General features: G+C 39.8%; 1 protein-coding gene across 1 annotated transcript in view; it reads right to left on the bottom strand.

Moving 5' to 3' along the window:
* Positions 1–7,004: 7,004 nt before the first annotated feature.
* The window catches only part of LOC124382691 (glucosylceramide transporter ABCA12-like), a 70,223-nt gene continuing 62,018 nt past the window's right edge, over positions 7,005–15,209 (bottom strand). The window contains exons 39-44 of the mRNA XM_046844844.1: positions 12,953–13,087; positions 11,947–12,050; positions 11,743–11,835; positions 10,792–10,897; positions 9,707–9,844; positions 7,005–7,801 (exon numbers count right to left, since the gene is read on the bottom strand). Coding sequence (XP_046700800.1) covers positions 7,697–7,801; positions 9,707–9,844; positions 10,792–10,897; positions 11,743–11,835; positions 11,947–12,050; positions 12,953–13,087 — 681 coding nt within the window. The 3' untranslated portion in view covers positions 7,005–7,696. The remainder of the gene's footprint in view (positions 7,802–9,706; positions 9,845–10,791; positions 10,898–11,742; positions 11,836–11,946; positions 12,051–12,952; positions 13,088–15,209) is intronic.

Genomic DNA, 15,209 nt, shown 5'->3' with positions numbered 1-15,209 from the left:
GTGGGCGGGGTTTAACTCCGTACATATGATTGGTTCGCTCAAGTTTCTATGCTCTTCGCTGATTGGGTGAGGATTCTATTATATAAATGAATCAATATAAGAAACATATGGAGTGTATAGTGTGTGCAACACACGCACACACACACACACACACACACACACACACATTTACTTTGCTTTTTATTTATTTACTATTAATTTTTTTTAACTCTGTAGTCTTTATTTTATTGCTGTTATAGTTGAAGTTTATTATTTCCGGCTGTGATTTATGTGTCTGTATTTTCTTTGCTTCGGCGATACGATATGGCGATGTCCATATTTGTCATAGCAATAAAGCAAACTTTTAGTTTTGAATCTTATTGGAAAATAGAGATAGAGTTATAAAAAGAAAGAGGGAGAAAGAGAGAGAGGGACTGACAGAAAAAGAAGAATAGAGGCATAAAAAGTGGGATAGGGAAAAAGGGAGGTCGAGAGAGATAAATAGAGGCAGACAGAAAGAGGGGAGAAAGAGAGAGAGAGAGAGAGGCAGACAGAAAGAGAGAGAGAGAGAGAGAGAGAGAGAGAGAGAGAGGCAGACAGAAAGAGAGAGAGAGAGAGAGGCAGACAGAAAGAGGGGAGAAAAGGAGAGAGAGAGAGGCAGACAGAAAGAGAGAGAGAGAAAGACTTAAAGAGACAAATACAGACATATACAAATAGGTTTGAAGGCACACAGACAGAACACAGACTGACAGATTTATTTTGTTTGTTTGTTTGTTTGTTTGTTTGTTTGTTTGTTTGTTTAATCAGGTTTGTGTTGTCTAGTTAAAGGAGAAATGTTTTGCTGCTACACCCAGAGACAAGTGTGTCTGCAGCTTTGTGGTAACGGTTTGGATAAAAAGCACCCAATACTTTTGGATAGACTGTGTGTGTGTGTGTGTGTGTGTGTGTGTGTGTGTGTGTGTGTGTGTGTGTGTGTGTGTGTGTGTGATAGAGTGTGTGTGTGTGTGTGTGTGTGTGTGTGTGTGTGTGTGTGTGTGTGTGTGTGAGTGTGTGTGTGTGTGTGTGTGTGAGTGATAGCTAGTCGGTCGTTTATATTTCACTCTTTCTCCTGAAATGATATGGGAACTTGTTTTGCTTTGTTTAACAGGTTGGATAGAATCCCATTAAAGCTGCTCAGTCGGATAACTGACCTGCGAATGTTCATAGCGACGCTGATGATGCGATCACGACCTGTCTGACACGCATTATTAATCTTCATAGAGAACTGGCTGATGGGTAAAACGTGGCCAGAGCACCTCAGCTACATGGAAATCATACTCAGGAAAATACAGACCATGGGGAGGGAGAGGGGAAGGGGGTCATTTTATTCTTATTGGAAACACTGAAAATTATTATATCACAAATTTCCTTTTTTTAATTTGAGCTACAATCAGATTAAATAAAATTCAAGCCTAACTGGCAGATCATCATCATCATCATCATCATCATCATCATCATCATCATCATCATCATCGTCCTCCTCCTCCAGGTTCTTTTAAGGGTCATCACCATCACTATCCACCTTCATCTCCCTCCAATTTCTTCTCATGTTCCATAGTAACCCCAAATATTCTCACTTTTATACTCCTCATCATCATTTTCCTCCTTCTTCTCATCATCGTCCTCATTATCCTCATCATCCTTCTTTAACCTTCTCTTTCTTATTTTCCTTCTTTTCATCCTATTCATTCTCATATTTCTCCTCCTCCTCCTTATCCTCTTCATCATCGTCATGCTCATCTTTTACATCTTTTTCCCACTTTTTCCTCCTCCTTCTCAGCATCACCATAACTGCCCACCTTCTCCTTCTATACACTGCCTTCCTTTTCCTCCTCTTCCTCCTCATCCCCATCATAATCCTCCTCATCTTCTACCTCCTTCTCCACCACTTCCTTCTTCTTGTATTTATCATCTACCTCTTCTTCCTCCTTCTCCTTACCATCTTGATTTATTGTTTTTTTAACCTCCTCCTCTATATCTTCATTCACTTTTCCTCCTCCTGATCCTTTTCCTTCTTCTCCTCCTCATCATCATCATCTACCTCCTTCTACACCACCTCCTTCTTCTTATCATCATCATCATCTACCTCCTCCTCCACCTTTTTCATTCTCCTTCTGCTTCTCCTTTTCATCATCATCCTCACCATCATCTACCTCCTTTTCCACCACCTCCTTCTTATTATATTTATCATCTCCTCTTCTTCCTCCTTCTCCTCACCATCCTTATTTATTGTTTTCAACCTCCTCCTCTATATCTTCATTTACTTTTCCTGCTCCTAATCCTTCTCCTTCTTCTCCTCCTCTTCCTCCTCCGCATCATCATCTACCTCTTCCTACACCACCTCCTTCTTCTTATTATCACCATCATCTACTACCTTCGCCACATCATCATCATCATCATCATCTACTACCTCCTCCACATCATCATCATCATCTACTACCTCCTCCACATCATCATCATCTACTACCTCCTCCATCATCATCATCATCCTCATCATTGACCTCCTCCCCACCACCTCCTTCTTATTGTCATCATCATCATCATCTACCACCTCCTCATCATCATCATCCTCATCATCTACCTCCTTGCCCAACACCTCCTTCTAATTATCATCCTCATCTACCACCTCCTTCTCCTTCTCACCATCATCATAATCTTCCTCCTTCCCATCATCCTTATCTTCCTCCTTCTCCTCTACCTGATCACCCTTACGTTCATTACCATCACTACCCCTTCTCCTTCTCTTCACTCTCCTCCTTTTCCTCCTCTTTATCATCCTTCTTATTTTTCCTTTTCTTTTCCTCACCATCATCATCCTCATTCATCTCCTCTTTTAAAATTTTCTTCAACTTTTCTTCATTCTCCTTCTGCTTCTCCTTATCATCATCATCATCATCATCATCATCATCATCATCATTATCATCATCATCATCATGCTCATTTATTGTCGTCCTCTTTCTCTTCAACTTAATTTCCTTCATCCTCGTCCTCATTCTCTTCCACCACCAGAGTTTTCTCCTCTTCTTCATCCTACTCTTAGTCCCCCTCCTCCTCCTCCTCCTCCTCCTCCTCCTGCTCTTCATCCTTTATTTAGTATTAAATGTACAGAATGTTTGATTTTATTTTGCTTATCATTTAAAATCTCAGAAGTCTGTAACGGAAGTCATGTGGAATTGAACCGTGATGTTGTTTCTTTCTGCTCAATTCGAAGCTTCACCAAACCTCACTGTGACGTTATAAAGAGAATTTTCTCCCTGCGCTCTGATGGGAAGGGAAGCGACATATTTCTCGCTCACAATCAAACCCAGCAGTCGGCGAATGTGTTTTAAAAATAAATGACTTTCTTGCAAAAATTAGTTGCTCATTTTCTTGGTTAAAAAAGGTGAAGAAAAAAAAGAGGGAAAAAGAGAAAAAAGAAAGAAAGAAATAGAAGTCCGTGCCTTTGGGCGCTCTGAAGAAAGAGCTGATGAAATATTCAGTAGGTGAGAGACGAGCCTTGAGAGGAAAATATTAATGAGAGCGAAGATGTGCAGACGTTGAAGAATCATTTATATCTCGCAGCCAAAACGCTCTTGTGATTTATACCGAGCCCAGGAGTGGGTCTGCGCCGCGGCGACGCTGCCAGCAGTTTAAAAGGATGAGAGGCTCGCTGTGCATACATATTCAATACCAATAAGATCAACACCACCGCTACGCTGTGTGTGTGTGTGTGTGTGTGTGTGTGTGTGTGTGTGTGCATTCTCCTAGCTTTTGCGGTAAGAAAGATAATGATAAGTGACAAAGTAAACAATACCTTTAACAATAACCTCTGGTAATGAAATCTGGAAAAACCAGACCACAGTCCATAACACATCCGTAACACATCGTTACCGCAACCGCATCATGCATTCATAGCTTATTCATAACATATTCATAATGCATTTATAATACACCCGTAAGTCATCCATAATGCATTGATATTGCATTTGTAACTCAAGCATAACACATCCATACCACAGTATGACAGTACATTTATAACACATTCATAATGCATCCATGACGCACAAGTAAGCCATTTATAATGCACTCATAATGCATCCATTACTCATTCAGAACACATCCATAAGGCAGCCATAACACATCCATGTGTCCTCCTTTCCATATCTATTATTCATCTATAACAAATCCATTACTCATCCATAAAACATCCATAATGCATTCATAACGCATCCATAACACATCTATAATGCCTTTATAACTCATCCGTAACAAGCTCATTACACGTTCATAAATCATCCATAACTCATCTATAAGACCTTTATAACACATTCATAACACATCCATGTCATCTATAAGGCATTAATATATATTGTAACGTCTGTGTAGGATCATTTTGTGTATCAGATAGATTCCTATTTAACCTTTAAAATCTGCATATCAATCACACAATGATCAGGTCTCATTCATTAAACCCTGGGTTTTTCATAAGCGATTGTCTTTGATCTTGCTACATGCTAAATTACTTGTACGGTATAAAGTAAAGGGGGTCGTGTCATTCTTGGCCGGCGAGATAAATCTTCTGTAGAATTAATACAAGATTATACTGTTTTGTGGACGAACAGACCAAATAATTGTAACATTAATTCCATTAGCATTAATTCTTAAACTTCATTTAAATATTTATGGTTAATTATAACCCATGTGATAGAAGAGTATCTGTGAGAGTGAAAGGGAAAGTTTATAGGTCTGTGGTGAGACCTGAGATGTTGTAGGTTTAGAGACAGTGGTATTGAGTAGAAGACAGGAGGTGGAGCTGGAGGTAGCAGAGCTGAAGATGTTGAGGTTTTTGTTGGCAGTGACGACAATGGACAGGATTAGAAATTAGTTTATCAGAGGGACAGCGCATGTAGGACGTTTTGGAGACAAGGTGAGGGAGGGGAGATTGAGATGGTTTGGACATGTGCAGAGGAGGGACATGGGGTATATCAGTAGGAGAATGCTGAGGATGGAGACACCAGGAATAAGTAAAAGAGGAAGACCAAGGAGGAGGTTTATGGATGTGGTGAAGGAAGACATGCAGGTAGTTGGTGTGAAAGAGGCAGATGTAGAGGACAGGGGGGTATGGAGACGGATGATTTGCTGTGGCGACCCCTAATGGAAGAAGCTGAAAGAATAACAATATATATATATACAGTGGAACCCGGTTATGTCGATGTCCTAGGGGGTCGCCAAAAAGCATGGAGGTAACCGATGATCGAGATAAATGAAAATCAAAATGGCGGCAAAATATTAATGTGCTTGAAATTTCTTTATGTACATGATGTGTTAATAAATGAGAATGTGCATGCACGTGTTTTGGAGGTTTTTACACAAAAGCGTTGCCGATTTTTTGATGAAGGCATGCTATAAAATACATACAGTACATGTTTATCTGTCAGGAATCCACCTGCCACGCCCCCTTCGGCCCCCTTCGGCGTGTCAGGTGCTTTCTCGGCCGCTTTCTCTGAAGCTCTCGGCTTCAATCGCGCACATATGGTGCTCGTTTATCATCATCACCAGCTCCTATTTAAACTTCCACACTCTCACTGTCCGTTATTGTTGGTATATGTTGGTTCACGGCGGTCGTTGTTATCGCTCATGTGTATCCCGCACGTGCCTTCCACCGGCACTCTCTCAACGGCTGCTCTTTTCTTCCCAAAGCGCACATGAATTCCCCGATCCTGCCGGTGTTCATTCTATGATTTTGGATGGTCATCACACGTTCCGCGCTGCCAAGCGCTTCTTCGCCTCCGTTCATCGCAACATTTAACAACAAAAGGCATATGTGCACTAACTAACAACCCCTTGTGCTCGAGATATTAGGGTTCGGCGACATAAAAAAAGTCAACATAACCGATAAAAAATGCTTAGACAAAGCGAGAATTTGGCGGTTCCAGTTCAAAAACGTTGAATTAATAGGGTTGTCGAGATAACCGAGGTCGAGATAACCGAGGTCGAGATAACCGAGTTCCACTGTGTATATACTTGTACTAATGGGGGGATGGGGTTCATTTATATTAGCATCAATTAAAATGTAGATATTTATACACAATACAGTAAAAATGTTGACATATTCAATACATTTAATTATTAGTAACATTATAGGTTTTAATAAGGGTTTATTGAGTGTTTGTCATTTTTTTAAAGTTTATATTTTATATAAGAATCTTGAAATGAATGAATGAATGAAGTGAGGTGTTCTGGATATAGTTATAGAACTGTGTTTATTATGTATTATAAGGCTGACGTGATGCATTAGACAGCGAGTAGCTTTCATAATCCAGAATATCCTGTATCATAACAGCACTTTGAAACTGAGTATTAATTTGATTGTGTTTTTTTCTTTGAAATAAATAAATGATGGCAGAAATATTAATGAAATTATTTAGAAATCTTTGGTGCCCTAAAGCTTCATGTACACGTCTAACAAAAATGTCCCAATTTAATAACAGCTCAGAAATATCACTTATAAGTCTTCTATGTAGGTTATGGCATCATACAGGATATTATAGACTGTATGGTCAAAAGTATTGGGACACCCGACTTTTCCACCCGGATGTGGTTCCTCTCCAAACTTTTACCACAATGTTGTAGTCACACAATTGCCACTAGAGGCAGTAGCATGAAATTTCCCTGTTACTTGAACTAGGAGACCCAAACCTGTTTCAGCATGACAGTGCCCCTGTGCACACAGCCAGCTCCATGAAGGTCTTTCTACTGAAGATCTTTAGGATGAATGTGAACCCAGACCTTCTCACCTCACCTACATCAGTACCTGACTTTACTAACACCCTTGTCTTGTGGAACACCTTCCCAGAATTATACCAGCAAATGGAGACTGCACATATCAATCTTATGTCCAAAACATATGGTTATATAGTGTACGATGAAATGGCATCATAATAATCTAAATTGCATTTCCCTGTATGTAAAACTCCACACAAATACCACTCAGGAAAGATTAGAAATAATTTACACCCAATTTATTCAAATTCTGGTGCATTCAAAAGAAAACATATGGCAGAGTTTATAATGAATTATAATGTGCAGTGCAAAACAGCGGCGACGTGTTACGACGAGTTACGTCCTGCATAATAACAACTCGTAATGAATAATAGATATCACCACTGTATAGATTCCAATGCACAATTTTCTTTTAATAAGAAACAATATTATAACAATATTCATAATGCCTTACAAAGTGTTATAAAGTGTTATAAGTGCTTATTAATCTTCATAGATCTTAATTGTAAATCCACTTGGCCTTTTTAGGAAGATAATGAAAGAAAAACACTTATATAATTGTATATTATAATGAATACGGACGATTTATCGACTTTTGCATAGACAAGTTAATAAAACTATCGAGGTAACGGACGATCGAATCACATACACTGAACAGATTCGAGGAAAAAAGATCAATATTGATATACATTAATATAATTTAAGTTTACTGTGTGTGTGTGTGTGTGTGTGTGTGTGTGTGTGTGTATATATATATATTAGTCAGTCCTGACAAAGTGTCTTATATAATTCAGTATTTCAAGAAAATTTTTTATGACTTTTCATTTAAATAGATTCAGAAACTGCAGGATCTTCGAGAGGTTCCTGATGGTTCATTTCACTTTATGCCCCTGTCAGGGCGGTCCTCACAGTGGGCCTAGGCGTCGTCCCTCACGTCGTCCTGCGTGTCGTCCTGCGCGTCGTCCTGCCCGTCGTCCTGCGCGTCTCCCTCGATATTTGCCGTAGCGAAGTTGATGAAGACCTGCAGAGACGAGCCAAGAGAAAGGGTTAGACTCGTCTCCACTGTGCTACTCTTTCACATGAGACAATGTGTATATTACATACTGTAAATAAAGTATACTGTGTAAAAAAGGATATGAAGATCAAAAGTTATATATCAGTGTGTATAAATGGAAAGTTGCTTGTATTCAGAGTTTACGTACTCACACAGGGATCTGATTATTATAATGGCCTGTGTGGAGGTCGTGTCTCTGAGGCTTCCAGATATTTAATAAAGTCAAATGTTTTACAGTCAAGTATTATGTACTCTATCTATCTATCTATCTATCTATCTATCTATCTATCTATCTATCTATCTATCTATCTATCTATCTATCTATCTATCTATCTATCTATCTATCTATCTATCTATCTATCTATCTATCTATCTATCTATCTATCTATCTATATGTTTGCCTGTTTATCTATCATTTATCTACTTTCCTGTCGGTTTATCCATCCATCCATCAATTTACCAATTAATCCATTCATCGGTCTGTTTATCTATCCATCTATATGTCTGTCTGCTTATCTATCAATTTATCTATCTGTCTGTCTGTTTATTTATTTATCCATCCATCCATCCATCCATCCATTCATCCATTCATCCATCCATCCATCCATCGGTCTGTTTATCTATCTATTTATCTGTCTGTCTGTCTGTTTATTTATCCATCCATCCAATGTTTATCCATGTCTATCTATCATCTATCTATCTATCTATCTATCTATCTATCTATCTATCTATCTATCTATCTATCTATCTATCTATCTATCTATCTATAACCATATATTCACATATTCAGTGACTGTTTTTTTTGAGAGATATAAGAACGAGAACGTTCTGATTCTGAGTTTTAATTGGATTCTATTCAAAAATCACAGCGCCCCTAGTGGCCAAGAGCACGTATGAGCATGCATATAATACTCCTCTATGCAGAATCCTACAGATTTACACACATGTGACTGGAGAATGTGCTGGAATACTGATATATTTAATCCTCACCGTATACGCCTCTATATCTCACACTCTAAGTGTTTAATAGCCTTAAATTGGCCTGGATGAATCCTGTGTGTGTGTGTGTGTGTGTGTGTGTGTGTGTGTGTGTGTGTTTGGGTTGAGGGGTGGTTTAGCAGAGAGTTCACAGATGAGGTGCTGTTCAGAATACAGAGGAGGAAATGAACACATGGATGTATAAGTGTGGGCCCGAGGAGGATGGAAATGAAGATGAGAAAAATGCTACAGAAAAGGAGGAGGAAGGTGAAGAGATGGATTGAAGGATAAAGAGATATAAAGAAAATGAGAAGAAGGAGAAGGGTAAAGAGGAGTAGAAGAAGAAGGAAGATGTAGAGGAGGATAAGCAGAATGAAGGGGAAAGTATTATGAGGAGTATTATGAAGGGATGAAGGGATGATGAGAATGAAAGAGTGGGAGTGTTTGATGGACAGGCAGTGCAGGTTTTCATTGTCATGTTTAAATGAGGGACATGTTATAATGGACATGTTTTGATGGACAGATTTTGATGGACAGATTTTAATAAACAGGTTTTGATTGACATATTTTGAAGGACAGGTTTTGATCAATATTGTTTAAAGGACAGGTTTTGAGGGACAGGTTTTGAGGGACAGGCTTTGGTTGATCTATTTCGATTTACAGATGTTAAGGGACAGTTTTTGACTGACTTCTTCTAACAGACATGTACTGATGGACTTTTTTTGTTGGACGTTATTATATGCAGGCTTTGAGGGACAAGCTTTGATGGACAGGTCTCGATGGAAAGGTTTTGATGGACAGGTTACTGCACTCAGGTTTTAGTTGACATACTTTGATGGACATGTTCTGATGGACAGGTATGAATGGTAATACAGCCCTTCTCACAGCTCTCACCTCATCCAGTGTGGTCTGACTGACAGAGAAGTGTTTGATCTGCAGCGCCGCCTTGTTCGACTCCAGCTGGTCGAAAATGTCAGCCACGCCGCCGGGAGCTACAGGAACGTGATACACCACCATAGACGAATGATGATCCTGTAGGAACACAGCAACGAGACCAAATATCACCATGTTCCTGCTGAAGCAGTGAGCGGAGTTTTTTACTTTGAGGTAAACTGTAGTAAATATTGCAATAAAAAACATTAAATAAAAAAATAAAAAAATAAAAATTAAAAATTAAATAAATAAATTATTAAAAATATAAATTTAATTGGATAAAGTGCAAAAAAAATTATAATATTAATAATAAAAAAAAACTAACTGTGATTGTGTTTAAAGCAACAATAAAATATTTAATAAATATAAATACATTTTAAGTAACTGCACACAGTATTGAAATAAAAAAAAGTATAAATGTTATCACATTTATACTTTTATTTTAATAATGTATGCAGTTACTTAAAAAATAAATAAATAAATAAATAAATATATATATATATATATATATATATATATATATATATATATATATATATATATATATATGAATATATAGGAATATATATATTTTTTAAATACAAAAAAATGCAAAGTGCATAAACTAAGTTTTTTTTTCTTTATTGAAACAGGGCACTTTTTGTTCTTTATAAGAATGTGTTCCTGACTGAACCCCACACTCACGATTCAGCTCTCTGGTGATTGTAAATGGTTCGAGGAGCTGAATCAGCACTTTTTTACAGAAGAAGAGGGGGAAAAAAGTGCTGTGCTCGGAAAATGGAGAACATCTGCTCCACACTCTGCACTAAATATATGGTATGGCCAAAAGTTTGTGGACACCTGACCATCTGCTCATTTTTGCATGTCCCATTCCACATTTAGTCTCAGTGTAATGTTATAATAGCCTCCATTCTTCTGGGCAGATGTTCCATTAGCTTTTCAGATTCTCAAAAGGCAGGTGTCCCAACACTTTTGGCCATACAGTGTATCTCCAGTTCTTGTTATTGTGTGGTTTTGATCAGCAAACCTTCATTCAGCTGACTAACCTTCAGGTAGGTGCTGGGGAAGTGCTCCTGCATGAAAGTGGAGATGGTCTCCACGTCACAGGAAGTCGAGGTCAGGTACATCTTCACTGTGAAGCCACTACCGAACCTGTGGGGACGATACAGGACAACGATTAATACTGAAATAGATGCAAAGAAAGAGGAGGAGAAAGATCAAGAAGAGGAGAGGAAGGGAAGAATGTGAAAACTGTGAAGGTGGAGAATGAAGTGAAGGATGAAGATGAGTAGTAGATTAGTAGAAGACAGGGAGAAGGATGTGGAGGAGAAAGAGATAGAAAAGTGGGAATTGATGGAGGAGGATGAGTAGGAAGGAAAGAAATATAAGAAGAAACGGAAAAGAGAAGAAGAAGGAAGAGGAGGAGGAGGAGTAGAAGGACAACAAATAGGGAGTGGAGTATGAGGAGGAAGAGTAGGAGAGGGAAAGAGAAGTTAAAAGAGAGAGGAAGAGCAGGAGCAGAAGAAGATAAAGAAAGAAAGAGAGGGAGGGGTAAATGAAAGAAGGCAAAAAGGCAGAGCAGGGGTAAAGAAAGAAAAGGAAGAGGAGGAGGAGTAAAAGGTAAGGAAGGAGGAAGATGAGGAGGAGGAGCAGTAGAAAGAAGAGGAGTAAAGAGAAGGACTAGTAGGAGGGAGGAGGATGAAAAGAGGAGCAGGAGAAGAAAGAAGAGTGAAAAGAGAGGAGGAAGAAAACGGGAGGAAAAGCAGTAGGAGAATGAGGAAGAGGAGGAAGAGGAGCAGTAGAAGGAGGAGGAGAAAAGAAGAGAAGCAAAAGAGGGAGAGAGAGGGGTGTAAATGAAAGAAGGCAGAGAAGAAAAAGCAGGGGGTGAAGGAAGAGAAAGAAGCAGCAGAAGGAAATAAGAGAGTGAGAAAGAGAGAGAAAGAGAGAGAAAGAGAGAGAGAGAGAGAGAGAGAGAGAGAGAGATGTAAACGAGAGACCTGTTTTTGATGTGCTGTAAGGATCCTAAGCATCTGAACTGTCCTTGAACCATGATGGCGAGGCGAGTGCACAGAGCCTCACACTCCTCCATACTGAAACACAGCAAATGTAACTATAAATGGACAAAAACCTTTTATATAAATAAAATATAAAATCACGATCGTTGAGAAACTCGATGGTATGAGAAGAACCAGCGCTCAAACCTGTGTGAAGTGAGAACCACAGCGCATTTCCCCATCACTTCCTCAGAGATGATCTTCCAAAGGTGGCGTTTGGAGCGAGGGTCCATTCCTGAGCTCGGCTCGTCCTAAAGAGAGAGAGAGAGAGAGAGAGAGAGAGAGAGAGAGTGTGTGTGAGAGAGAGAGAGAGAGTGTGTGAGAGAGGAGGGAGAGAGAGAGAGAGGGAGAGAGAGGAAGGAGAGAGAGGAGAGAAGCACATAGAGCAGGTGAGCGTGATCACAGCTTCCTCGTAACACACACAGATCATGAACGTGTTGGCTGATGGACAGATGGAGAATGAAGAAGCTGTTGGTGTAAACTGTGAATGTGTGCCGCATTAATCTGTGAACAGATTGATGGACTGCAGTCGAGGAGGAGAACAGAGGAAAAGAAGAAGGAGGGAGGAGGAATAGAGAAGAAGGATAAAGAGAAGGAGAAGGAAAATGAGGCAAAAAGAAGTAGGAGAAGGACAAAGAGGAGTATAAATGAAGGTGGAAGAAGAGAAAAGAAGAAGGAGAGGAAGAGGTGTGAGGAGGAGAAACAGAAAAGGAGGAGAAGGAAAAATAAAGGTGAAAGAAAGTGGAGAAAGTAGAGAAATAGGCAAAGAAGGGGAACGACAGAAAAAATGGAATGAAAGAGGATGGAGAGAAGGGGAGTAAAAAGTGGTGAAAAGAGGAGGAAGAGGAAGAGGAGGAGTAGAAAACATGAATAAAGTAATAGCAGAAGTTTCAAAGAAGAGCAGGATGAGGTAAGAGAAGGAATAGAAGTAGAAGGAAAAAATGAAGAAGAGGAGGAGGAGAAAGAGGGGAAAAAGAAAGAGGATGAGCTGGAAATGGAGTAGTGGAGAAGAGAAGAAGGAGGATGCAGAGGAGGAGGAGGAGTGAAAAAGGTAGAGAAGAAATAGCAGCAGCTAAATAGGAGGAGAAGAAGGAAGAGGAGGAGAAGTAGAAGAAGGAGAGGAGGAAGAGGAGGAGAAGGAAGATGCGGTTACCAGAAGCAGGATCTGTGGTTGTCCGATCAGAGCCAGAGCTGTAGAGAGTTTGCGTCGTGTTCCACAGCTGTAGCGCTCGCTGATGATGTGTCTGTGGTAGCTCAGCTCCAGCTTCTTCAGGAGATAGTTCACCACCTGACAAACACACACACACACACACACACACACACACACACACACACACACACACACACACACACACACTTTATTCCTTTGTCTGGACTTTTACATGCACTTTATAATTTAATTACAGGGAAATCTAGCAATGTTTCCACTGAGTGCAAAATATCAATAAATAAGTATAAGGGGGGACGTATAAAGCTCATGATCGACTGATATCATAATGAACATAAGCTCACATTCCAGGGATCTCATAACCTGGAGATGCTCACATTATAGGGATCTCATAACCTGGAGATGCTCACATTATAGGGATCTCAGAAACTGGGGATTGTCACTTTTAAGTGATGCTATTATGAACATCGGAGGAGCTTCCTTTCCAATCATGCCATAATGGGAACTGGAGGATCTCATATTGCTTTGATTTCATAATGAAAATTCCCACCACGTGCTGATGGGTTTTAATCCTCTTCTATCTCATGTACAGCTCCAATATTACACATTTATCTAATAATAATTATAATAATAATAATAATAATAATAATAATAATAATAATAATAATAATAATAATAATATATTCAAAGTAATGGACTGAAGCTGCAAATCATTCAACACATTCAGGGGGCGCCACTGAGCACAGATCACGCACTCATTAGCTCTTCCTGTTGAAACCCATACATCTCAGTGATACACACGGCTCTATAACTAGAACACAAATCCAAATCTGCGGAAACAGGAACGGCGGCGTATCCTATGCTCTTTCGGAAACTCGAATGAAACGAGGGCTATTCTTTTCCTCTTTTTCAAATCAGCCACTCGCCTCTGCTTTTCTTTTCTTCATTTTAATTAACGGAGCGCTAATCATCCTCGTAGGAAGAAAAGAAAAGCGTGCAGGTCTGTCCGTGTGAAGGCGGCAAGCGCGGTAACGAGCAGCGTGTCGAAGCCTCGCCGTAATTAATTGGGCTCCTTACATCTAAAGCGCCAAACAGCCAGACGCCGAATACGAACACCACAACGCCGTGGACCTGCAAGTAACCCTGTTGAGCTTTCAGGATTCTTCTCCTCCTCCTTTCCTCCTCCTCTTCTTCTTTTTGAACATCCCATTCCACAATTAGTGTCCACTCGCTGTTATAATGAGCTCCACTCTTCTGGTGAAGATGTTCCACTAGATTTGTGTTAGATTTTATTCACCCACAAGGGCCTCTGTAAAGTCGGGTACTGATATAGGGTGAGGTTCATGTAATCCATCTCAGAGGTGTTTAATAGGACTTAGGTTGAAGCTTTATTGCAGGAGATCTTGCTGAGAAGAAGGCCATTGATGGAATGCTGAAAGCTCATCAGGGTCACTCACAGGTCCACGTTGGGATGTTGATATTCAGCGTCTGGCTGTTTGGCGCTTTTAAATGTGCAAAGAACTAACACAAGTTTAACAAAGGTTTGTGGACACCTGACCATCAGACAGTAATAGCCTCCGGTTTTCTGGGAAGATGTTCCACTGGATTTGTGGATATTCTTTCAGCTGGAAGGGTGTTAGTAAAGTCAGGCACTGATGGAGGTAAGGTGAAGAGGCCTGGGCTGCGTTCACATTCATCATAATAGGGTTGATGTCAGAGCTCTATAGCAGGAGATCTTCCTCTCCAACCATGGAAAGCATATGTTCATGTAGCTGGCTTTACGCACAGGAGCATTGTCATAGGTTTGGGTCTTATAACTCCTATTGCATAGTATTGCATCCAAATTTGAGAAGAACCCCAAAAGTCACAAAACTTGTGTCCACATAGTGCACATTGATGAAGCTCTTCAGCTGGTGTGGGTGTGAAAACCACTAAAACAGATCTGAAATTACTTTCTTCCATTAATCTTCCATTATATGCACCGCTCTGAGAGTTAGAACCATTAGCTCCAGCATTACTGCGATAAAAATCATTACATAGCTCAGAAGGTTGGAGAAACTCCCATGGATTTTTAAATGTTATAATAAATGATGAGTAGTAAAAATGGACATCCCTCGAGAGGAGGACTGGAGAACGGATTGTGTGGACCAGAAATCTTTATGTTTATTTAACCACCATTACTACACCTAAAGAACACAAAGAATAGACTTGTGACCCTGGGTAGCATGTTCTCAGGAAGGAA

Source organism: Silurus meridionalis, chromosome 3, assembly GCF_014805685.1.
Source record: "Silurus meridionalis isolate SWU-2019-XX chromosome 3, ASM1480568v1, whole genome shotgun sequence".
Lineage (NCBI taxonomy): Eukaryota > Metazoa > Chordata > Actinopteri > Siluriformes > Siluridae > Silurus > Silurus meridionalis.
The sequence above is the reverse complement of the archived record's forward strand: the minus strand, read 5'-3'. Positions and strand labels throughout refer to the sequence as shown.